General features: G+C 49.2%; 1 protein-coding gene across 1 annotated transcript in view; it reads left to right on the top strand.

Moving 5' to 3' along the window:
• The window catches only part of ZC3H12D (zinc finger CCCH-type containing 12D), a 34,653-nt gene extending 14,462 nt beyond the window's left edge, over positions 1–20,191 (top strand). The window contains exons 4-7 of the mRNA XM_032873153.1: positions 3,707–3,846; positions 14,733–14,967; positions 17,458–17,564; positions 18,605–20,191. Of these exons, the coding sequence (XP_032729044.1) occupies positions 3,707–3,846; positions 14,733–14,967; positions 17,458–17,564; positions 18,605–19,410 (1,288 nt within the window). The 3' untranslated portion in view covers positions 19,411–20,191. The remainder of the gene's footprint in view (positions 1–3,706; positions 3,847–14,732; positions 14,968–17,457; positions 17,565–18,604) is intronic.
• The last annotated feature ends 6,241 nt before the right edge of the window (positions 20,192–26,432 follow it).

Genomic DNA, 26,432 nt, shown 5'->3' with positions numbered 1-26,432 from the left:
GCTTAAGTGACTCTAGGGTTTAGTCCCTGACTTCCCTTACCTGGAGTGAAAGCTGGAAGGGAGAACACTTCTTAGGGAGGGAAGAAAGGCTACGAGCTGATGTGTGTTTATTCCATCTTCTCCTGGACTTCACGGTATTTGTTGCCCTTTTGAAACTCTTGGCTAAGGGTCCGCCATCTTGGAGTCTTGTGTGAAAGAGGCCATGGGACCCGTTTTTGCTGCACGAAGCAGCAAAATGGTATGGTAGCACCAATGGATGGTAGCACCATTCCTCAGTTTTTCTCTTTCTGAACTCCTGAACTACTACTCCTTCCCCTCCACGTGCCCCCAGGAGGGCCCCTGCTGTCTGCGGTCCTGCCCATCACCAGAACTCATTGCCCTGCTCACCTTTGCCTCTTCAGAGGGACTGGGCTCAGCCTCATCACTGAATGTGGCCCCTCCAGCCACCTACCCACAAAGGTGTGCAGTCACAGAAACAGACGGGAAGTAACAGAAAAGAGAGAACTCACGAAACCATTTTAAAAGAATTGTGGCAGTGATATGTTTACTAGGGAACTGATGGAGGGGAGACCTCGTTGTGACCGACAGAGGCATGTTTGGGGATGAAGTGTCTTTAGTTGTTCACATTCCTGCTTTAATATGCACAGAAAATAGACCTTTTCTGGGGAAGATGCTATCTCTTCCCTACCTGTTTAGGTAGCAGAGAGAGCAAACCTAAACTTACCAATTTGTGATATCTCAGTGTCTTCTGCCTTCTGGATGATTTGGGATTCATTTTCCTCTCCCGTGCTCTTCTTGCAAATGGCATCTGGAGGCTTAGAGACCTGATGCTGGCTGGGAGAGGGGGGTCTGGGACCCTCACTGGTCTCTGCTAAAGGGTGGCTGGTCTGGCTTGGCCTGGCTTCTAGAAGGGTCAGCGGAGAAATGTCATTGGTCCCATTTGGCCTTTTGGGATGCCGTCCTGGCTTACAGTTCTGTCCCCCTCCAGGGGCCTGTTTGTCCATCCCCAGGCCTCAGACAATCCACCAGGTCTGCGGGCATGCAAGGGATCCAGAAATGTTGCTTCCAGCTCACCTGTCTGCCCCTTTCCTCCAAGGCACCCTCATAGCCCCCTGGGAGGCTGCTTCTGCTAAAACCAGGATTTCTCCAAAAGCCTTCCGCCTCCTCTTTGCACCCATCCTGAGGTTTCTACCCTGACCCCTCTGCTTCTGGCTCGGGGGTAGAGCAGTTGAGGAATGCAGGGGTGAGGGCCCTGGGAAGGGCCCCTTCTTTCTCCCTCCGTCGCCTTTCTTTTTTCAGCTTCCACTGGGGCAGAGGGACGCGCTGTCCACTTCCTCTTCCTTTCACCACAGACGTTGACATTTTTTCTCCCTAGTGTTTGCATCAGCCTCCCTCCGTGGCCAGAGGGCTATTTTCTCTAAACTGGAAGACACTACTGATATAGGACACAAGGCCTGGTTCCTGATCGTCCCTGGAACCCAAGCAGTTCCAAGTTCTCCTTCGGTCTCTCCACAAAGCCTGACTTGCACTACTATGGATTTGCAAGAGACTCCCGTTTTTCTCTTGCAAACCCGGACCTCTCCTGGCCCCTCAGAGGTAACAGCAGGAGGGGCTGTGCCCAAGACAAACTGCCAGCATGAAAATCGGGAGCGTTGTCCTTGTCTGGATGTAGGCGGGCTGCTGGAGGCAAGGCTTCTCAGCAGACAGCGGTCCCAGTGACCCTCGGCTCTTTGAGAACCCATACAACTCTCCCCTTTGCCCCCTCTCCCTGCCTCCAGTCACTCTGTTCTCTCTTTGGTCCCTAGGCATGCCAAGCCTTCCCTGTGTTGAAGTCTTTCTAGCCAACTCTTCCCCTGGGGCTGTTCCTCCTCTAGCTGCTCAAAGGACCTGTGTCTTCTTAGCCACTCATGTACTCAACACATTTTTACTGACCTGCTACCCATCATTGGGCACCATGGCAGGTGCTGGGAATTCAGCGGGCAGCAAAAGGAGCTTGTGACTTAGGAGAGGGGGAGACCTGTTCCTCCTAGGGTGGGTGTCATCCTTCAACTGGGATTAGTCCCCTGAGGACTCAGAATGAGGGTCCGGGGATGCTTTCCTGAGGAAGTAGAGATGAAGGTGAGACCTGAAGGAGAAGGAGGCATGGACCAGGCCAAGAGGATAAGAAATATCCGGTTCAAAGGTCCTGCGGTAGGCGTGGAGAAGGTGCCTGCCAAGATACAGGGCTGCAGGCTGTGCAGGTGGCTGGGCAGGAAGCAGAGCAGAGAGTGACCTCACCTTGAGGCCAGGCTGAATGGCACCCAGGGCTAAGTCTGATTCTGCAGTGTCATTATCTCAGGTCTATCTACTTGTCTCCCTCGCCAGCAAAACATCACTGACCTGCACAGACTCAGTCTGAGGGATGTTTTCAGACTTCGTGGGTCCCTCTGAGAAGCACCCAGCTGCTTCTTTCCTGTGGCTTGCACAGTGCCGGCCTCCTCTGGTTAACTTCCTTGTGACCTGGTAGACCCTTTCTGTCTCTCCTGTGAGATTGCCCCACTCTCCCCATAACCAGCTGCTGAGTCCCAGAGTGCCCCCAGACCCATCTTCCAGGCCTCTTGCTCTCCCTCCAGGGAGCCAGGCCATTCTCTCCATGCCACGGCTCCAGCCGCTGTGTGAGCGCATCGCCCAGAACTCTCTTCTAGACCCCAGCTGTATCCTTAGCCTTTCCACCCAGACCTCACAGAGGCTTCTCCCCCTTGCTGTGTGTCCATGACAGAAATCTTTCCCTCCACACCCTGTCCTCCTCCAGAACGCCCTGGGTCAACTGGGAGCCCACAGCTGCACAAGCCAGAGTTCTGGAGGCCTCCTCAGAGCCTTCTTCTCTATCATCCTTTATCCTGTCAGTCACCACATTCTAGAGATTTTTCTCTTCTAAATATCTCTCAGGTTCACCTCCCCTTCTCCCTTCTCCGACACCACCCATGCGGCCCACGTCATTATCTAGTTTTGCTGTGATGACTGTGACAACTTCTTATCTGGGACCTCACCCCCACTTTGCTCCTTTCCAATTTAACGTCCGCTGTGCTGCAGCTTTGGGAAACATACCCAGGATTGGATCACGTCTCATCACGCCGACCCCCCAGTCTTCAAATCCTTCTATGGCTTCTCATTGGTCTTAGGGGAAGAAAGCCTTCAGGAAGGCACGCAAAGCCCTGCCTGGTCTTGGGCCTCCTCTCACGCTGCTCTCTCCTTCCTGCTTCCATCAGGGGCATTTGGGGGGTGCATTTGCCTCCTTACTTGGACTTGGGGAGCCCCATAACACACTTCAGGGGCATTTGGGGGGCACATTGGCCTCCTTACTTGGACTTGGGGAGCCCCATAACACACTGACACCCCTCTCTTAGGATAAGAGCATTCTGCAGACAGCCACTCTCCTCCATCCCGTCTTGATCCTTACCAGCTTCAGGTGAAAAGGGGGTTCTTGTCTATTCCTCCTCGGAACGCACATCCCTTGGAGCCCAGTACCCTCTCCACATACGTACCACCACACGCTGCATAGTGCCAGTTAAGGGATACACTTTTTGCAAAGAACGAACTATTTTAAAATGCAGATTTTCCTGATTCCCTTTGATTAGGAGACTGTGATTCAGGATACGATCAGGGGAAATCACTCTTTGGGAACCCTTTCTGTGACGCTACAGATTTCTTTGTTTTCCCTTTGTAGCCATGGAAATAAAGAAGCCTTCTCTTGCCGGGGAATCCAGCTGGCTGTGGACTGGTTCAGGGACAGAGGACACACCTACATCAAAGTTTTTGTCCCATCCTGGAGGAAAGACCCACCGAGATCCGACACCCCTATTAGAGGTAGGTGTAGCAGGGATATGCTCATGAAGTACTGTTCATCTTTCCTTGGAAGTACTCTGGACAGTTACAGTCAATTACCTACTTAGCTATTGGTGTGATAATGTCTGTCTTCCTCCCTGAACTGTAAGCTCCCGAAAGCGCGGACTGTGGATACTCACTGCCATAGCGCTAGCACCTAGCACAGTACCTGCCCTGCAGTAGGTGCTCAGTGCATAGTTGTTGAATAGATGAATAAACAGATATTTTGTCTTTTAGTGTGAAGGATTCAGTCCCCCAAATTATTGTGTGCAGAGGGAGAGGGAGAAGCAGACTCCCCGCTGAGCAGGGAGCCCGGCGTGGGGCTTGATCCCAGGACTCTGGGATCATGACCTGAGCTGAAGGCAGATGCTTAACCGACTGAGCACCCCAGACACCCCTCTTTCAGCCTTTTTTTTTTTCTCATTAAACTTTTGTTTTAATGGGTCTCAACATTCTGTGACAGATTTTTGGTCCAGTTGTTTCCATTAAAAAGTACTGATTTTAAAAACTAATAACTTAAAACTGCCACACACACACACACAAACAAATGGTCCACAAAACCTTCTCCTTTCCTTCTGAAGGTTTTACGATGCATTGTTATCATTAACCAGTCTTTTACTATTAAACTTAAATGGCCAATTGACACAAACAGTTCTGCTCTTTCAGCCTTTTAACCAAAAGCTTTTGGTGTTGTGTTTAATTCTGTCCATAGTCACCAATTACCAATTCTTCTCTTTCAGATTCTCCGCCTTTCTTTCTTAAATGAAATGACACTCCTGTCTTAGGGATGAAGTCTCCGTAGACTATTTCTGTTTTAATATAGACTCTAAAAAGTTCTCTTCAGTTCTGTGAATGCTGTTTATTTTTGGGGGGCCACTTCTCTTTGTTCACCGCCTCCCCCCCACCTCTTTCTCTCTCTCCCCTTATGTGTGTGTGCTGCTGTGTCTTCTCAAAAGTCTGGTGATTTTTTTGGTGGCCAGTTTTTATCTGTGGATAAAGAGCCAGTTTGGTTAGAGCTTAGATCCATATCTATGTGATTTCCTTGTGTTTTCTCCCCTGGTATGTGGCTCTTTCCCGCAGTGGCTGGGCGGGCCGTCAGTGTTGACCGGCAGATCTTGCTTGGGCAGACCCAGCAGGCGGGAGTCTGGGCAGCCCAGCCCATGTTCACTGCAATGCCACAACCACGATGGTTTTACTCCAGGTCAGAGGCCACACGGCAAAACTCCCCCTTCCTAGTGACACCTCAGTTTCTTTATAGTGGTAAGGGTAGGGAAAAGGTGGATGCAGCAGCCCCAGGAGTAGCTCTCACCCTGACTTCTGCCCTCATCCCACTCCCTCTCCCCCGGCCTGAATGCTCTGGCCTTTTGCAGGGAGAATGGCGCCCAATCCATGTCAGCCTTCTTTTTAATAGTTTCTTTTCTTAAAAATTATTTTTATTTTTTAAAGATTGTATTATTTATTAGAGAGAGAGAGAGAGAGAAAGAGATAGTGACAGAGATAATGAGAGAGTGCAAGAGCAGGGAGGAGTGGGAGAAGCAAGCTCCCCGCTGAGTAGGGTGCCCCAGTGCAGGGCTTGATCCCAGGACCCTGGGACCATGACCTGAACCTAAGGCAGACGCTTAACCTACTGAGCCACCCAGGCATCCCCTTCAGCCTTCTACACACATTCTGGACTGTGGCTCCCAATGTGCTACAGGGTCAATTTTAGTATATGTGCTGCTGAAGCGAGCACTGTGCTGCGGGGTCAATATGGTTTCCCGGATTTGCTGCTCTCCTGGTTTCTTTGCTGTTATCCTGGGTTTGCTGCTATTCCTTGCCCCATTTTAATGTGATTATGGACCCCCGCCCCGTTGTATACTTCTTCATTGCCGCTTCAATGGAACCATGAGAAGGAGGTGGGGATAAATACTTGTGTTCAGTTCTCTACCAGGAGCCAGTTACCCCCAATCATTCTTTAGTGTCTGAACATGGGGAATGGCAGTTCTCAACAGTTGTGTAATATTTAAATGGAGTACGGGTAAAGGGTAGGGAAATCACTTTGGGGTAGGGAAGGAATTTTTAACAAGTCATGACAAGTGCAAATCTTCAGGGGAAAGATTCATAAATTTGCCTGTATGAAAATAAAAGCTTCTGTTCATTAGTGGATACCACAAAAACAAAAAAAATGAAAAGACAAGCCTTGAGCTGGGAGAGGCCATCCGTCACACATTCCTGATGAAGGATTACTGTCCAGAATCTATAGAGAGCTTCTCCAAATTAATAAGACACAGACAAAGGACCAACAGAAAGATGAACTAAAGCATGAATAGGCCTTTCACCCAAGAGAAAACATAAATGGCCAATAAACATATGAAAAGATGCTCAATCTCATTAGTATCCAAAAAAATGCAAAATAAAACCACAATAAGAGGCCACTGTACACTCACCAGATTGGCAAGCATTCAGAAACCTGAAAATGCCAAGCATTGACAAAGTTTACTAAAATGCTGTGTTAGCTTGTAACTTGATATACCCACTTTGGAAAACAACTCGGCATTGTCTTGTCGGAAGTGCCTTTCCCTGCGACTCAGCAACATCGCTCTTAGAGGTACACCCTAGAGAAATCCTTGTACCTCTGTCCCCCAGTAGACTTACATGCAGAACTGAGCGCAGTGAACCTGTGGACACGGTTCAACCTCCCCGACACGACGTTAAAGGAAGAAAGCAAATCCAGAAGAATATGTACGCGTGATTCCATTGTGTAGAGTTTAGAGGGTCCTGATCACCTTGAACATAGTCGTTTTGGGGAATGGAAACCTACACATTTTTGAAAATGAAAAGAAGGGAATTATAAACACAAAGTTCTACACTTTGGGCTACATTGAGGGGAGCAGCAAAATGGGGGGGGCGCTCACAGGGTGGGTGACTTCTCTGAGGGAGTGCTGTGCAGGTGGCTTTTTAAAACGTACCCTTTGGGGAGGAGTCAAGATGGCGGAGAAGTAGCAGTAGTACTTCAGGTAGCGGGAGATCAGCTAGATAGCTTATCTAAAGATTGCAAACACCTACAAATCCAACGGGAGATCGAAGAGAAGAACAGCAATTCTAGAAACAGAAAATCAACCACTTTCTGAAAGGTAGGACTGGCAGAGAAGTGAATCCAAAGCGACAGGAAGATAGACCGCGGGGGGAGGGCCCAGCTCCCGGTAAGCGGCGGAGCAACGGAGCACAAAATCAGGACTTTTAAAAGTCTGTTCCGCTGAGGGACATCGCTCCAGAGGCTTAACCGGGGTGAAGCGCACGCGGGGTCAGCGTGGCCTCAGGTCCTGCAGGGTCAGAACGATCGGGGGTGTCTGAGTGTCGCAGAGCTTACAGGTATTAGAACGGGGAAGCCGGCTACAGAGACAGAGCCAAGGAGTGAGCTTTAAGCTCGGGGTTACCTTGAACCGGTCGCAGGCTCGGTCAGCTCGGAACGCGGCCGGAGGCCAGGGTGACGGAGTAATTGGGCGCTGTTCTCTGAGGACGCACGGAGGAGTGGGGCCCCAGACTCTCGGTTCCTCTGGGCCGGAGACTGGGTGGTCGCCATCTTCACTCCCGTCCTCCGGACTCTACGGAAAGCGCTCAGTGAACAAAAGCTCCCGAAAGCAAACCCGAGCGGATTACTCAGCCCGGCCCCTGGTAAGGGCAGTGCGACTCCGCCTGGGGCAAAGACACTTGAGAATCACTACAACAGGCCCCTCCCCCAGAAGATCAACAAGAAACCCAGCCAGGACCAAGTTCACCTACCAAGGAGTGCAGTTTCAATACCAAGGAGAGCAGCGGAATTCCAGAGGAGGAGAAAGCAAAGCACGGAACTCATGGCTTTCTCCCCATGATTCTTTAGCCTTGCAGTTAATTTAATTTTTTCTTCTTTTTCAATTTTTTTTCTCTTCTCCTGCTAAATTTTTTTAACTTTTACCCTTTTCTTTTTTAACGTTTTTTAACTAGTTTATCTAATATATATATATATATTTTTCCTTTCTATATTTTTTCTTTATTCGTTTTCTTCTTTTAATTGTTTCATTTTTTTTTTTCTTTCTGAACCTCTTTTTATCCCCTTTCTCCCCCCACACGATTTGGGATCTCTTCTGATTTGGTTAAAGCATATTTTCCTGGGGTTGTTGCCATCCTTTTAGTATTTTACTTGCTCCTTCATATACTCTTATCTGGACAAAATGACAAGGCAGAAAAATTCACCACAAAAAAAAAAAAGAACAAGAGGCAGTACCAAAGGCCAGGGACCTAATCAATACAGACATTGGTAATATGTCAGATGTAGAGTTCAGAATGACGATTTTCAAGGTTCTAGCCGGACTCGAAAAAGGCATGGAAGATATTAGAGAAACCCTCTCGGGAGATATAAAAGCCCTTTCTGGAGAAATAAAAGAACTAAAATCTAATCAAGTTGAAATAAAAAAAGCTATTAATGAGGTGCAATCAAAAATGGAGGCTCTCACTGCTAGGATAAATGAGGCAGAAGAAAGAATTAGCAATATAGAAGACCAAATGACAGAGAATAAAGAAGCTGAGCAAAAGAGGGACAAACAGCTACTGGACCACGAGGGCAGAATTCGGGAGATAAGTGACACCATAAGACGAAACAACATTAGAATAATTGGGATTCCAGAAGAAGAAGAAAGAGAGAGGGGAGCAGAAGGTATATTGGAGAGAATTATTGGAGAGAATTTCCCCAATATGGCAAAGGGAACAAGCATCAAAATCCAGGAGGTTCAGAGAACCCCCCTCAAAAATCAATAAGAATAGGTCCACACCCCGTCACCTAATAGTAAAATTTACAAGTCTTAGTGACAAAGAGAAAATACTGAAAGCAGCCCGGGAAAAGAAGTCTGTAACATACAATGGTAAAAATATTAGATTGGCAGCAGACTTATCCACAGAGACCTGGCAGGCCAGAAAGAGCTGGCATGATATATTCAGAGTACTAAACGAGAAAAACATGCAGCCAAGAATACTATATCCAGCTAGGCTATCACTGAAAATAGAAGGAGAGATTAAAAGCTTCCAGGACAAACAAAAACTGAAAGAATTTGCAAACACCAAGCCAGCTCTACAGGAAATATTGAAAGGGGTCCTCTAAGCAAAGAGAGACCCTAAAAGTAGTAGATGAGAAAGGAACAGAGACAATATACAATAACAGTCACCTTACAGGCAATACAATGGCACTAAATTCATATCTCTCAATAGTTACCCTGAATGTTAATGGGCTAAATGCCTCAATCAAAAGACACAGGGTATCAGAATGGATAAAAAAACAAAACCCATCTATATGTTGCCTACAAGAAACTCATTTAAAACCCGAAGACACCTTCAGATTTAAAGTGAGGGGGTGGAAAAGAATTTACCATGCTAATGGACATCAGAAGAAAGCAGGAGTGGCAATCCTTATATCAGATCAATTAGATTTTAAGCCAAAGACTATAATAAGAGATGAGGAAGGACACTATATCATACTCAAAGGATCTGTCCAACAAGAAGATCTAACAATTTTAAATATCTATGCCCCTAATGTGGGAGCAGCCAACTATATAAACCAATTAATAACAAAATCAAAGAAACGCATCAACAATAATACAATAATAGTAGGGGACTTTAACACTCCCCTCACTGAAATGGACAGATCATCCAAGCAAAAGATCAACAAGGAAATAAAGGCCTTAAATGACACACTGGACCAGATGGACATCACAGATATATTCAGAACATTCCATCCCAAAGCAACAGAATACACATTCTTCTCTAGTGCGCATGGAACATTCTCCAGAATAGATCACATCCTCGGTCCTAAATCAGGTCTCAACCGGTATCAAAAGATTGGGATCATTCCCTGCATATTTTCAGACCACAATGCTCTGAAGTTAGAACTCAATCACAAGAGGAAATTTGGAAAGAACCCAAATACATGGAGACTAAACAGCATCCTTCTAAAGAATGAATGGGTCAACCAGGAAATTAAAGAAGAATTGAAAAAAGTCATGGAAACAAATGACAATGGAAATACAATGGTTCAAAATCTGTGGGACACAACAAAGGCAGTCCTGAGAGGAAAATATATAGCGGTACAAGCCTTTCTCAAGAAACAAGAAAGGTCTCAGGTACACAACCTAGCCCTACACCTAAAGGAGCTGGAGAAAGAACAAGAAAGAAACCCTAAACCCAGCAGGAGAAGAGAAGTCATAAAGATCAGAGCAGAAATCAATGAAATAGAAACCAAAAAAACAGTAGAACAATTCAATGAAACTAGGAGCTGGTTCTTTGAAAGAATTAATAAGATTGATAAACACCTGGCCAGACTTATCAAAAAGAAAAGAGAAAGGACCCCAATAAGTAAAATCATGAATGAAAGAGGAGAGATCACAACTAACACCAAAGAAATACAGACAATCATAAGAACATATTATGAGCAACTCTATGCCAACAAATTTGACAATCTGGAAGAAATGGATGCATTCCTAGAGACATATAAACTACCACAACTGAACCAGGAAGAAATAGAAAGCCTGAACAGACCCATAACCAGTAAGGAGATTGAAACAGTCATCAAAAATCTCCAAACAAACAAAAGCCCAGGGCCAGACGGCTTCCCAGGGGAATTCTACCAAACATTTAAGGAAGAACTAATTCCTATTCTCCTGAAACTGTTCCAAAAAATAGAAATGGAAGGAAAACTTCCAAACTCATTTTATGAGGCCAGCATCACCTTGATCCCCAAACCAGACAAGGATCCCATCAAAAAAGAGAACTACAGACCAATATCCTTGATGAACACAGATGCAAAAATTCTCACCAAAATACTAGCCAATAGGATTCAACAGTACATTAAAAGGATTATTCACCACGACCAAGTGGGATTTATCCCAGGGCTGCAAGGTTGGTTCAACATCCGCAAATCAATCAATGTGATACAACACATTAATAAAAGAAAGAACAAGAACCATATGATACTCTCCATAGATGCTGAAAAAGCATTTGACAAAGTACAGCATCCCTTCCTGATCAAAACTCTTCAAAGTGTAGGGATAGAGGGCACATACCTCAATATTATCAAAGCCATCTATGAAAAACCCATAGCAAATATCATTCTCAATGGAGAAGAACTGAAAGCATTTCCGCTAAGGTCAGGAACATGGCAGGGATGTCCGTTATCACTGCTGCTATTCAACATAGTACTAGAAGTCCTAGCCTCAGCAATCAGACAACAAAAAGAAATTAAAGGCATCCAAATCGGCAAAGAAGAAGTCAAACTATCACTCTTCGCAGATGATATGATACTATATGTGGAAAACCCAAAAGACTCCACTCCAAAACTGCTAGAACTGGTACAGGGATTCAGTAAAGTGTCAGGATATAAAATCAATGCACAGAAATCAGTTGCATTTCTCTACACCAACAACAAGACAGAAGAAAGAGAAATTAAGGAGTCAATCCCATTTACAATTGCACCCAAAACTATAAGATACCTAGGAATAAACCTAACCAAAGAGACTAAGAATCTATACACAGAAAACTCTAAAGTACTCATGAAAGAAATTGAGGAAGACACAAAGAAATGGAAAAATGTTCCATGCTCCTGTATTGGAAGAATAAATATTGTGAAAATGTCTATGCTACCTAAAGCAATCTACACATTTAATGCAATTCCTATCAAAGTACCATCCATTTTTTTCAAAGAAATGGAACAAATAATCCTAAAATTTATATGGAACCAGAAAAGACTGCGAATAGCCAAGGGAATATTGAAAAAGAAAGCCAAAGTTGGTGGCATCACAATTCCGGACTTCAAGCTCTACTACAAAGCTGTCATCATCAAGACAGCATGGTACTGGCACAAAAACAGACACATAGATCAATGGAACAGAATAGAGAGCCCAGAAATAGACCCTCAACTCTATGGTCAACTAATCTTCGACAAAGCAGGAAAGAATGTCCAATGGAAAAAAGACAGCCTCTTCAATAAATGGTGTTGGGAAAATTGGACAGCCACATGCAGAAAAATGAAATTGGATCATTTCCTTACACCACACATGAAAATAGACTCAAAATGGATGAAGGACCTCAATGTGAGAAAGGAATCCATCAAAATCCTTGAGGAGAACACAGGCAGCAACCTCTTCGACCTCAGCCGCAGCAACATCTTCCTAGGAACATCACCAAAGGCAAGGGAAGCAAGGGCAAAAATGAACTATTGGGATTTTATCAAGATCAAAAGCTTTTGCACAGCAAAGGAAACAGTTAACAAAACCAAAAGACAACTGACAGAATGGGAGAAGATATTTGCAAACGACATATCAGATAAAGGGCTAGTGTCCAGAATCTATAAAGAACTTAGCAAACTCAACACCCAAAGAACAAATAATCCCATCAAGAAATGGGCAGAAGACATGAACAGACATTTCTGCAAAGAAGACATCCAGATGGCCAACAGACACATGAAAAAGTGCTCCATATCACTCGGCATCAGGGAAATACAAATCAAAACCACAATGAGATACCACCTCACACCAGTCAGAATGGCTAAAATTAACAAGTCAGGAAATGACAGATGCTGGCGAGGATGCAGAGAAAGGGGAACCCTCCTACACTGTTGGTGGGAATGCAAGCCGGTGCAACCACTCTGGAAAACAGCATGGAGGTTCCTCAAAAAGTTGAAAATAGAACTACCCTATGACCCAGCAATTGCACTGTTGGGTATTTACCCTAAAGATACAAACGTAGTGATCCGAAGAGGCACATGCACCCGAATGTTTATAGCAGCAATGTCTACAATAGCCAAACTATGGAAAGAACCTAGATGTCCGTCGTCAGACGAATGGATAAAGAAGATGTGGTATATATACACAATGGAATACTATGCAGCCATCAAAAGAAATGAAATCTTGCCATTTGTGACGACGTGGATGGAACTAGAGGGTATCATGCTTAGCGAAATAAGTCAATCGGAGAAAGACAACTATCATATGATCTCCCTAATATGAGGGAGAGGAGATGCAACATGGGGGTTAAGGGGGTAGGAGAAGAGTAAATGAAGCAAGATGGGATTGGGAGGGAGATAAACCATAAGTGACTCTTAATCTCACAAAACAAACTGAGGGTTGCTGGGGGGAGGGAGGTTGGGAGGGGGGCGTGGGGTTATTATGGACATTGGGGAGGGTATGTGCTATGGTGAGTGCTCTGAAGTGTGTAAACCTGGCGATTCACAGACCTGTACCCCTGGGGGAAAAATATATTATATGTTTATAAAAAATAAAATTAAAAAAAAAACCACACCCCCCCCCAAAAAAAGTATATAATTCATAGTAGCCATTGGAAATGACAACTGGATGTTGGAAGATTAATAGAAATAAAAGGTACAGTTGTTTTCCTCAAAAAAAAAAAACACGCACCCTTTGTACCCTCTACACATTATGTACTTTTTTTTAAAAGTCTGGAAACCATGTCATGTAGGAAAGGATGTCGACTTGAGGGAAGAAACAATTTGTGAAGGAGACGCTGATGTTCTTCCAAGTTCTGAGTAACTGTTACCGGTAGAAGGGATTTTCTTCGGCATGTCCCCAAAGGCACAACTAAGGTCAAAGAGTAAACTTTCCAGGAATGTGGATTTTAGCTCCCAAAGAGACCCTGTGCTACGTGATATGCGTTCACTTCCTCACCTGTCTACCTGGGAACTGGATGAGCTCATCCAGTTTGCTCACAGACACGGAGGATGTGAAGGAGGACTCACTATGCTCATTTATAGGAAATGCAAAATCTGGTGTTCAGAGAGGAACGAGGTGCCTAGGAGTGGGAATGGAGACAAGAATCCAGGTTATAGGCGTTTTTTTTTTTTTTTTTAAAGATTTTGCTTATTTATTTGACAGAGAGAGAGAGAGGTCACGAGTAGGCAGAGAGGTAGGCAGAGAGGTGGGGTGGGGTGAAGCAGGCTCCCTGCTGAACAGACAGCCTGATCCGGGGCTCGATCATGGGACCCTGAGATCATGACCTGAGACGAAGGCAGAGGCTTAACCCACTGAGCCACCCAGGAGTCCCCAGGTTGTGGATTCTTTTTTGTTTGTTTGTTTTTAAAGATTATTTATTTATTTATTTATTTGACAGGGAGAGAGGGAACAGAAGCAGGGGGAGTGGGAGAGGGAGAAGCAGGCTCCCTGCTGAGCAAGGAGCCCCGACGTGGGGACTTGATCCCAGAACCTGTCCTGGGATCACGACCCAAGCCAAAGGCAGATGCTCAATGACTGAGCCACCCAGGCTGCCCCCTCGGGTTATAGATTTTTAATCCCAGATGCCTCTTATTACATTCTTGGGTCCCTCAGAGCTGTGGTATGGGAGGCTCTATCCCGAAGGTGTCCCAAGCAGACCCCTATACCATGGGGAAAATGGAGAGTGGCTCTGAGCTGTGGGCCCAGGCAGGAGCCTTTCAGGGGGATTGCAAGTCTTCTAGTAACTGGCATTGCCAGGATTCCAGTTAAAATTCCAACGTCTTTCTCCAGAAGGACTCTGGTGTCTAGTGTGGTAGGGCCTTATGTCATGTAACCATCAGAAGGACAAGAGCTAAGGCTTCACTGTGCCTTCTGAAGTGACGCTGCCTTGTTGAGTACTGTTCTGGGGAATCCTGTCATGACTCGGGTCCCCTTGACCCCAGGCTGCTGGCACACGCCTCTCAGGACCCCCAGCTCCTCACTGAGCTGCCAGGCTGGGCCATGGTGGGGGAGGAGGCAGCTGGCTCAGAGAGGCTCCCTGAGCCGCCGAGCATGCTGGGGGATGTGAGGATGGATTTGGGGGTGGGAGCCCTGCCCCGGAAGCTGCCACATTCTATCTCCTGCCCGCCCTGTGGCCCCCAGAGCAGCACATGCTGGAGGCGCTGGAGAGGCAGGCCGTGCTTGTGTACACCCCGTCCCGCAAGGTGAACGGCAAGAGGGTGGTCTGTTATGATGACCGCTACATCGTGAAGGTGGCCTACGAGCTGGATGGGGTCATCGTCTCCAACGACAATTACCGCGACCTTCAGAGTGAGAACCCCGAGTGGAAATGGTTCATCGAGCAGAGGCTGCTCATGTTCTCCTTCGTCAATGACCGGTATGTGGCGGCACAGGGGGTCCTGGCCCCCAGGGTGGGGGCTGGGGTGACCAGCACAAAGCCACTCCAACCAGCCTAAGCCCAGGGTGGGGGTGGGGCTTGCAGTCACGGGCACATCACGTCAAAGGAGAGGGCACCTAGCCCCGGAGACTGAGCCCCCTGGAAGTCATCCACTCTCCCTCCCGGGCCGCCTCATCTCTCCCTGTCCCTCTGGGTCTCCTCTCTTTCATGACCGCCTTTCCCCAGCAGGGCTATTTTGTCCCAACTGTCCATGACCTTTCTGTTCCCATGCCCGCACACAGCTAACCTGGCACCGAGTTGCCCACAGGTGGGCAAAGCACGAGCTGGAGCACCATCAACATGTTGCTTTTATTTTTAAAGCGTTTACGATTGCAAGCAAAAGCGCCAAAACAGGCATCCTGGGGGAGAGCTGAACTTTGTCGCACTTCCATTCACTTATTTTATGTTTCTGTCTTGTTTTGCTTTTAACTTTTGAATTACATGTGGGACTCATCTCCATGGGGTTGTGAAGATCTTGAAATTGAGTCTGTCTCATTACCTGTTGGTTGAAATTTTCAAAAGAATCTAGTTGGTTCTTCTGTTCCCGAGGTCGGTTCCCCTGGGTCAGGTCTGCCCTGGACCAACCAGCTCTAGCTGGGGGAGGGCGATGTTGGGAACACAAGGCAAGTGCCTGTTAGCAATGCTGGGCAGGGGCTCCCAGATGGAGCTAAGGTGAGGAGAAAGCAAGGCAGATGTCCTCAGGTGTGCTAAAAGCAAAGGCCAGGAGCCCGGCAAGGTGGGCATGGGTCTGTGGCTAGCCCAGAGTGGGGAGGTCACAGCAAGCTGGGACATCGCTCCCACTTCAGCAAAGAGCTAGGGCTTTGGAGGCAGCAGGTGTGGTTTCAAACAGAGGTTCTGCCATTTGTGGGCATGCCTGTCCCTACTCTCACCCTCCTAAGCCCCAGGGCAGACGTTTGCAAGCAGCTACCCCCCAGTAGCCCCCATGGTCATGTCCACGTACTCAGGGCCAGCGGTTCCCTCCATCCAGTTCAGGCCCAGAGAAATCTGGCAAGTCTGATAACAGTGGGTTCCAGAAAATCCTCACTGAGGTCTGATGGATCATGGCTGCCCTTGGCCTGGTGACAGCCCAGGGCCCTAGCCAAGTCCTTTTGACGCACTGGGCCCTGGTAAGGGCCTGCCAGAAGGTTCCCCCAACTGCCAGGAAGCAGAGCCTGCCTGTAGGAGAGGACGCCCGCCCCATTGCCCCAGGCATGTCCATAGGGCCCTCTTGGCGCAGCTGGCCATGGCCAAGGCCTGGCGGAGAGCAGGAGGTGAAGCCTTTGGGAACCTCTAATAACCGCAGCAGGCGGCTCCCTAAGATTCTTGGTCAGCACCCAACTCGGAGAAGCTGGCTGCATAGCTGGGAAGCTGGGATCTGAGCCACAGAGGCTGCCTGGGCCTGGGGATTGCCCCATTCTGGGCTGGCCTAGTGTACATGGTCTGCACGGTGGGACTCAGTATGACCCTTGACTCTCAAAGGGGCACCAACGTATTAAAAACAGGACCCCCTTCACCCTGCCATTTAGGGTCCACAAGTCCTCTGGTGGAAACTTTGTATGACCTGGAAGTGCCACCTGGAAATAGAACTATTCATATAAAAAATGGATGACCCTAAAGGAGGGGAGTTTTCCTTCCAAGGACCCTTTCTCTCTCTGAGCTGTGGGCCCACTGAGGATGCATTCCCTTCGTTGGGAAACTACATGCCAGGAAGACAGGAAGGGGCAGAGAGGGGGCATCATCCAAGAACAGGGCTGGGGTCAGAGAGCCGCACAAGCTGAGACCAACCCCAGAGCTCCCTGGGTTTGCCAGAAGGGGCTGGGCCTGTCACCGAGGCTCTGTGTGCCCACCCCCCCTGAGATCTGCTTCCTCACTGGCTCCCTGCTAGCATTTCAAACTCTATTAACATTTACTCCCCCCACGAGCCTATGTCCAGAGCTGTGGGGCAACACGGGAGAAGTGGGATCTGAGCCAGGGCTCACAGGCCCAGGGCTGTCTGCTGCCCCATGGAGGTCTCAGCACTTCTGTTGAGGTCAGTGGGAAAGGAGTTTAGAGTTGCTTTCAGACTGAGGCCCAGGGGAGCCCTAGAGCAATGAGGCTTCCATTTCAGTGGGTCAGAATCACCTGGAAAGTTGTTACAATGCAGACTCCGGAACCCACTAAGTAGGACTTGTATGAAGCCAGGAGACTTTGGTGATTCTGCGAGCTGGGCTAGGCCCCTCCTAGGGTCCATGAGACTCAAGGGTGATTCTGCTCCAAATGCTACACACCCTCTGGGGGGTTCTCTAGAAGGGGCCCTGAATGGGGATCCCAGGCCGGTGCCATGCCTGGTGCTGCCATTCTTGCACTGGCTGGCTGGGGCCTGCTCCCCATACAGGTGCCAGAGGTGAGCGTCTGGGGATCCAGCAGTTGCCCCCCTGTGCTTGTTCACAGGTTCATGCCCCCTGATGACCCCCTGGGCCGCCGGGGACCCACTCTGAGCAACTTCCTGAGCCGGAAGCCAAAGCCCCCGGAGCCATCCTGGCAGCACTGCCCCTATGGTGAGTAGCTCCCCACGCCCCATGCTCCTGGGTCAGGTCCCATATCAAGGCAGTACAGGGCAGAATCAGCAGCCTTGGTTCTAGTCCAGGGTCCACTCCTACCTGGCTGTGTGACACTGCAGAGCTAATTTAACCTGTCTGGCCCGCGCACGCTGGCTGGGTTATTACAAGGATGGACAGACATCATGGGTGTCGGTGGCACTGGAGGATTTGCTAGGGCCAGAGGCGGGGGTCATACACAGGGCTAAGCCGCATCTAGGAAGCAAGGAAGCTATGTGTACCCCCAAACTCCTCCTCAGTCCCTTCCCCTGGCACCCTGGAACATGTGTGGGCAACCTGCCCCACCCCTTCACGGACTTTGGTCAATGCTATCCATTAAGAATTAAGGACTTTATCCCACAGCGCTTCTAGCCAGCTTTCACTAACTTGCTTTGGCAAGATTGTTGGGTTGTGTTTGTTTGTTTAACATCCCAGGTCTTGCTTCTTATGTCCATAGAAGTTTAAAAAACCTTAGGTGATACTCAAAGTCACTTCTTGTTAGAATGAAGGCGACCGCACATACATTCAGGTTGGCTCTTCTTGATCCTGCCCTCAGCAGGGTCCCGGTTTGGGCGATACATTACAGGATCACCTCTGTTAGAACAGCCTGTAGGGAGAGGGCAATGGTTCGCAGAAGGAATGAGACCAATGGTGGAAACCGAGGCAGAACTGGAGGTGCGGTCTTATGCCTCGAGCACCTGCTCCCCACCCTATCCCGAAGGCTGGCCCCATCCACAGGGTCCCTGGGGAAGTGGAGGTCGAAGGTCATTGGATCTAGAGGTTTGGTCTCAGTTCCTGGCCAAAGGGAGTTTCCACACCGCCAATCTCCCTGCCTGACACTGAGATTACTGGGTCCAGCGCCCTACACCACCGGGGGTGGGGGGAGTGGGGGAGCGTACCACACCCTCACCCTTCTAACCCGGCCCCTGGGCACTTCTCCCCACCTCGTCCTCCCTCCCGAGGTCTCACCCCGCCCTCTACCACTGCCCCGCCCCTTCCAGGCAAGAAATGCACCTACGGCGTCAAGTGCAAGTTCTACCACCCGGAGAGGCCGCACCTGGCGCAGCTGGCGGTGGCTGACGAGCTGCGAGCGCAGACGCGGGCTTGGCGAGGCGCGGAGGCGGAGCGGCTGAGGGGCGCGCGGGCTGTAGCGGCCGAGGCGGAGCAGGGGGGCCCCCGGGGCGCTTCCGCCGCGGCCTGGCTGGGGGGCCCGGAGCTCGGCGCGCGCAGCCTGCCCTCTGCGCGGCGGGTGGCCGACGTGGCTGCGCTCGAAGGCGGCTTCTCGCGGCTCGCCTTCAGCGACGACCCGGGGCTCCTCGGGACGCCTCCTCGGGACGCCGGGCTCACGCCCCAGCCGCGCCGGCCGGACTGGGTGGCGCGGGGGCCCTCTCCGACCCCGGCAGCCTCGCCCGACCTCCCGAGCCCCGGGGTCTCGTCCGGCCCGCCGACCCGGCCGCGCGGGGGGCACGTCCCCGGGGCCGCGCACAGTGAGCTGCTCCCCCAGCGCAGATGGCCCGTCGACGCGCGCGCCCTTCCCCCGGCGGCCGGCCGGTTCCCGAGCCGGTCGGCTTGGGCGGAACGCGGCTGGGGCTACGGCGCCTTCGGGGGACCATCGGGGTCGCCGCCTCCCTCCGCTCCCAGCGAGGCGGACGCGCGCGCGCGGGCGCGCATCGTGCTCTGCAGCATCTTCCCGCCGCGTCAGGTGGACAGCGTCATGGCCCGGTTCCCCGCGCTCTCCGACGTCACCAGGCTCATCCTTCTCATCCAGAAATTCCAAAGGTCTGGTGCGCCTGTGGGAAAATCCTAAGGAACTCGCCAATGCCACCGCAACTGATGTCCCAGCCTTGCCCTACCACTTGGGCAGGGCGGGTTGTCAGCCTGCTCCTGGGGCGAGCCGCTGTAAAGCCCCCTTTTCTTCAAAGATGGTCAGGGAAGCCAGCTTCCTCACCCTCAGCCCGGCTCCTGGTGGCACTCGATGACCCTCCCTGACACTGCAGGGCTTGCTGCTGGAGGTCAATAAGGTCGGCCACTTCCGGGAGGGAGTGATGTCTTATGTGTGGAAGTCTACGGGTCCCCCGACAGCTCCGAGGGTTGGTCTAGAACACTCCATGCCTGTTTTGACAAGCTGCAGCTGGGATCCACAAGTGGGTCACAAAGGCAATTTTATGGGTTACACCAGAAAGAGGAAATCTCAGAATGCACTGCAAGTAATCAAGCTAGGTATGAAACTCCTATTCGTTAGCTTCAGGTGGGTGCACCTGCATCCCCTTAGTACCCCTGTAAACCTGAGGTGGGTCCTGGAAAAAGCTTGAAAAATCCTGGTACATGGCCTTGAATTTTATTGTATCAAATCACATTTGACATATGTAGTGGGTTGGTTGATGGAGATTTCAGCATCTGGAGGTTTTCAGATGAGCTGTTTCTTACCTCATGAGGGGAACCTAGAATTCTAGCCTTGATGTGTGGGCTCCACTTGTCACTCTGAGATTGCGATTGCTGGTCTGTGGGGGCGGGGCAGGGCCATGGTGTCCTGAGGGTCTGCTCCTGGGGCCTTCACACCACACGCACGCGCGCGCACACACACACACACACACACACACACACACCCTTCTTGACTCAGAGACTTCCCTCAGGGCATTTTCCAGCAAGCTCCTCTACTGGCTGAGTTTTCTAAGCTGCCCCTCACACGTGAGCCAAGGCCCACTGAGTCAGGACTTGTGCCTAGGAACGTTGAGGTGGGTCAGTGAAGAGCTGAGCTGTCCTCAGTCATGGAGGTTTATTGGCCCCTTCCACCACTGCTGTTTCTTCCAGCCAGCTACTGCTTTGAGTTTTGGGGCAAAGGGACCCACCCATTTGCAATGGGCAAGAAAGGAGACTGGGCTTCCCCATTGTGGACCCTGCATCCTCAGGGGACCCTGGCATCTCTAGGGGGCGTCTGCCATTCACTCTGGGTTACAAGTCCAGTGGGGCAGGTCTTGGCTCATTTGCTTATGAGGGCCCTTGGTGGCTGGCTATCCAGGAGAGTGTGAGGCACCTTCCAGTGTAAAATCAGCTCCCAACCCCCCAAAGTTTCCTGCAGACTGGGAGTGCAAAAGGAAACCCTTCTCAGTGCACCACTCAGCTGTGGGCATTGTTGGCACACCAGGGTGTACCCCTGGGAGCCAGCCCAGGAGAGTCTGCATCCAGCCCTCTAACTCAGGGTCAATGCTGCCAGTGGTGATAGAGTGACGTTGTGTCTCCCTGTGACCCCTTTCATCTTTTTCAACCAGCCTTTTAGCGTGCTTCAGCCAGATCTGCTCTTTACTCCTTTTTCCCCAAAGAGGACACTGCACCCACAGTTGTGTCTTATTATCTGGGGACCTCAGTCCTGAAGAAGGTCAACTCTTTCTGGAAAAATTGGATTTCCCTCCCGGAGTTTTTGTTTTTCTTTTCTTTTGGCAAGATAAGCTTTACGTTAGAGCTGCTTTTGTCTCTCCGATGTGTCTCCTGATGTGGCATTGTTGCAAGGCTGACTTACAGTTGGAAATGTTTAAACTGCTTCCTTTGAGGACAAGTTTGAGTTTTAGTAAGCTGTAAAGCTATTTTATTTGATTCACTGAGATTAAGACAAGCACAAAAACAAGTGAAGAGACAGCACATTTCAGTGTAATCCCCTTTGGAATCTTTTCCGAAGTCTTGGTATGTCTTTATGACACAAAACATGGATGGACGGGTGAGTGAAAAGTTCCTGGTCGCATAACTGTTACCATGATCCAAAAATAAATCACTTTTATCCATATCTGGACTGTTACCAAATTGTATATCATTTTCTCCTGTGTCTGCTTCTCCCCTCAGGTCAGGTTTTCACATTCAATATTGTGGCTATGAAGACCGATGTAATGGCTGCTTTATGTGGTGTTATTTCCACTGTTGGGGGTCAGAGGCTGGAATCTACCTTTTCCAGGGGAAACAGCAAGGCCCAAAGCGAGGACAGGCCTTTGCTGGATGCTCAGTGGGCTGTTTCCAGGTTTCTCAAGCGGGCTGCTTGCCTGTTTGCCAGACTGTTAAAATCCTCCTTACAGAACCACAAAGCAGTCTCACAAACACCACTTCTTGTATCAACTTGCAGCAGAACCCTCGACTGCTCAAATCTGAGCAGCTGGGTGCCGGACCGTGTTTTTGCTCATGCAGCTTTTCCAGAAGCCTCTGGACGGCATTTTGAGGCAGAACTGCAGAATATCGGCGGCTAAAGGGAGAGAAGCAACAGAAGCCACTCAGGTCCTCATTGTTCCAGATAAAACAAACTCCAGCCCTCCGGATTTTACCTAGAACTCATGTCAGGGAGCAAAGAGCCAACTGCTAGTTGGTGCAGGGACAGCTCCCCATGTCTGGGAGAAGAGTCCCTAGGGGAGAAGAGCATGGTCATGGTCAGGGCGAGGGGAAGAGACATGAAGGGATGGGGGATGGGAGAGGGGACTCAAGGAGCTGGAGTAACTACTTGAAATCACAAATCCCACCATGAGGGAATGCCCAGAGCCAGGACCAGCTACATAACTTGTGGGGCCCCATGTAAAATTAAAATGCAGGGCCCCTCGTTCAAAAGTGATCAAGTATTTCAAGATAGTTGATAGCACAGAATTCAACCAAGCCTGGGGTCCTTCTAAGTGGAGATGTCCTATGGGATTGTCTCCTGCCTATGAAGCTGTTTTGCTTGTTGAGAAACAAGCCAGAGAACATTCTCCATAACCAGAGTGTCAGAGTCCAAGAGACAACGTGCGTGCTTCATAGTTGGGGAAGGCCACATGTGTCCGAGGCAGGTGCCTCAGAGTCCCTCAGGGACAGTCTCCTGCACCCTCTTGAGGGCTGAGTGGGCCTTCCTTGGCTTTCTCTGCCCACCTCTGCTGCAAGGGGCTCAAGAGGAGAAGTGGAGGGTCTTGAGCAAATCACATACAGGATGAGCTGTGTCCAAATGAGGTCAGAAGGGGTAAATCTGGGGCGCCTGGGTGGCTCAGTGGGTTAAAGCCTCTGCCTTCGGCTCAGGTCATGATCCCAGGGTCCTGGGATCGAGCCCCACATCGGGCTCCCTGCTCGGCGGGGAGCCTGCTTCCTCCTCTCTCTCTGCCTGCCTCTCTGCCTACTTGTGATCTCTGTCTGTCAAATAAATAAATAAAATCTTAAAAAAAAAAGATTTAAAAAAGAAGGGGTAAATCTAACAGGGTAGCAAGTATATTGGTTTGCATGAGGCGAGCTCATGACTCACAAGCATGGCTCACAAATCAGGAGCCAGGAGACTGGGATGGGGGGTGAGGGGAAAGCAACTTCGAGGTTGGTTGGTTGCTTGAACCCTGTCTGTCAGGATTCTCTCTTTGGTTTTCTTCTGCATGTGGGATTATTCTCTCCTTCTCAGGTTTTCTCTACACAGGGAGAGCCACTCTGTTAAGAGACCTAGGTACATATCCTTTCAGCTAAAGGACTTTCAGCCTCAGAAGAATCTTGGGAAGAATCAATTGGCCTGCATGGGTCATATGCCCGCCCCTGGACCAATCACCATGAGGCACTACAATGGGGGGCAGCTGGGTCTCATGCCCCCCTCCGGCTCTGATGAGGACACGTCCTGGGATTGTCAGCTTCTGCAGGGACCCACATGGTTGGTGGGGTGTTAGAAGGTTTAAGGGAATGCAGAAGGTTTAAGTTTCCCTCAGAACAAAGAAGGGAGACAGTGTCTGGGTGACAAAAAGAATACCCATGGCAATGTTCAAGTTTGGGCCCTAGGACAGGACTTAGGATGGCCCCACCCATCCCCTCCGCTAGCTCTAGTCCTGCCTGAGAAAGGAGCTGCTGTGTTTATTCTTTTTCTCGCTTTGTCAGGAAAACCATGCATCTGCCCATCCATAGACAACACAGCTTTGTGTGGTTGGGAGTTGGAGGGCCTGCTGTTACAGGGCCTGAGCTATCATTGTGTTAATCTTGCCAGTCCCGGAACGAGGCCAGATGAGCGCTTTGGTGGGAGACTGCCAAAAACCCCTGCAGGGGAGGAAGTGGCTCTTCAGAGTCAAAAGGTGACCTTGTTCCCTTCACCTCACTTCTGGACTGATGCCCACTAGAACTCGGGAAGCTCTTGGAATCGGAGCACTCAGCCCAACTGCTGGGAGCCAAGCTGAAAATAAGGGGCTGAGGGCTTGACCCAGCTTGTAATTACTTTGCTCTGAGTTCCTGGGGAAACAATGTCACCTCTCTGTTCTTATGGAGGAATGATAAACCTATCGTAATGCCCAGGAAGATGCTGGATAAACAAACAGAAAGGCATGAGAGCATAACTCAGAGACCAGTTGAATGCCATTCATATTAACTCGCTGGCTGGTGGACTGACAAACACTGACTGGCTGACTGACTGACTGACACTGTCTGGCTGACTGACTGACTGACACTGACTGGCTGGCTGACTGACGGTGACTGGCTGGCTGACTGGCAAGCAGTAACGGAACCTGACAGACACTGGTTGGCTGACTCATTGACACTGAATGACTGATGCTGATACTGACTGGCTGACTGACTCACTGACACTAATACTGTCACTGACTGACACACTGAGTGACTCGCTGACACTGACTGGCTGACTCACTGACACTGTCACTAACTGACACATTGACTGACTCATTGACACTGACACTGTCTGACTGACAGACACAAGGGGACAGACATGGGCTGACTGGCAGTGATTAACTGGTACTGACTGAGACACTGACTGGCTGACACGGACTGCATGGCTGACAAGGTTTAAAGTGTGGTTGACACCTATAGCTGTTGGGAGTCATTACTCAAATAGGGTTAACAAACCACAATAGTTTGGGCTTTATCTGAAGTCAAATTGGTTCTTGAAAGTAGTGTCTGCATGATTAAAACAAGCCTCAAAAGTCAGTTTCACTGTTGCCATTCTTCTTGAGGTAGTTTATAGAGGCATTTCTCCCTCAAAGGAAGGATGGAAAGCACAGGATGGAGATGAGGTCCCTCTCTCTGCACCAGTGATTTTTTTTTTTTCCCCCCAGTCTGGCCTCTTTTCCTTTCTCTGAGAACTTCCCTAGCTCTCGTTTTCTCAAAGCCCCTTCTTCACCCAAAAATCACCTACTGAGGGGACCTTTGTGTTCCATCCTTCACTTGATTGTATGTATCTCCTTTGCTCTCTTATCCTCTTCAATCTCCTGCTCCCACCATTGTCCTCAAATCTCCCTCGGCTTCAAGGCTTCAAAACTCGTCTCTTCCCCCTTCCTCTGCAAAGTCAGCTCAGGCCTTTCTAGCACGTGTGAACCACCTTCTCGGATTCCTCACTGCTGTCTTTTCTGGGGCTGAACATTTCCAGCTGCTCCAAGGCACCCTTTGGAATGATTTTGTTGTGAATGGCTATTTGCTGCTCTTTATCAAACTCTCTCCTTGTATTTAGGTTTCTGCTTAAGATATGCAAATTGGAAGGTTGGGACTGTGTCTTTAACCTTGTCTTTCCATCAGCCTTGAGGCTAGTCAGTCAGGACCAGTGAGGTTATGTCACTGAAACAAAACAGTCCTGAATCCCAACAGCTAGGATTACAGAGTTGTGTGACATCATTCTCCATGTCCAGGACAGGTTAGCTGGGGCTGTGCATGCAGAGACCCAGGCTGAGGGAGGATCTGTCCCTAGCTTCCAAGTGGCCTGAAGAAGAGAACACGCTCAACTGTGCAGATTCTTAAAGCTTGCAAGCAGATATGGCATGGCAGCCCCTAATTACACAGGGCAAGAAAGTGCAATCCTCCTGTACGTCTACACGTGGTGGGCATCTTTGGAGAATGGCACCGTGATCCTTTGCCTATGGTAGGCAACAAAGAAATATTTATTAATTGAAAACCTTGAAGGAAAAAAAGAGTTACATGAAGCATGGTACATCCATTTAATGAAATATTATAAGCCGTTAAAATGATAGATCAGAGGATGTTAAGGACAGAAAATGTTGAGCATCAGAGGATGTTAAGGACAGAAAATGTTGAGCATCTTGTCATCAGGGAAACTTGTCACCAGGGAAACACAAATCAAAATTTGATGAGATACCACCTCACACCTGTCAGAATGGCTAAGATTAACAACACAGGAAACAACAGATGTTGGCGAGGATGTGGAGAAAGGGGACCCTCCTACACTGTTGGTGGGAATGCAAACTGGTGTAGCCACTCTGGAAAACAGTATGGAGGGTCCTCAAAAAGGTAAAAATAGAGCTACCTGATCCATTAATCACACGACTAGGTATTTACCCAAAGGTTGCAAAAATACTGATCCAAAGGGGCACATGCATTCTGATGTTTACAGCAGCATTATCAACAATAGCCCAGTTAGGGAGAGAGTCCGTGTCCATTGACTGATGAATGGATAAAGAAGTTGTGGTGTATATGAAGTATAAAAGTAGATCATAAAAAGGAATGCACCACGTTTCTCTTTTGTTAAAAATGCATGTTCTATTTCTAGAAAAGAAATTCTCTAAAATGGTCGACAGAGTATATCTGGGTGGTGGGATTATGATTCCAGCTGACACTTTCCTCCTTTTGGTCTTTACATATTTTTTTCTGAATCTTCCATAGTTAATGGTTTTTATAACAAGACAAAAATTCCTTGCTACACACCACTGCCTTTTAAAGAATGCTAAACTAGGGGCATCTGGGTGGCTCGGTGGGTTGGGCCTCTGCCTTCAGCTTGGGTCATGGTCCCGGGGTGCTGGGATCGAGCCCCGCATGGGGCTCTCTGCTCAGCGGAGAGCCTGCTTCCCCCTCTCTCTCTGCCTGCCTCTCTGCCTACTTGTGATCTCTGTCAGGTAAATAAATACAATCTTT

Source organism: Lontra canadensis, unplaced genomic scaffold (assembly GCF_010015895.1).
Source record: "Lontra canadensis isolate GAN:19392208 unplaced genomic scaffold, GSC_riverotter_1.0 scaffold47, whole genome shotgun sequence".
Taxonomy (NCBI): Eukaryota; Metazoa; Chordata; class Mammalia; order Carnivora; family Mustelidae; genus Lontra; species Lontra canadensis.
Note: the sequence above shows the minus strand (reverse complement) of the source record. Positions and strands in the feature narration are given on the sequence as shown.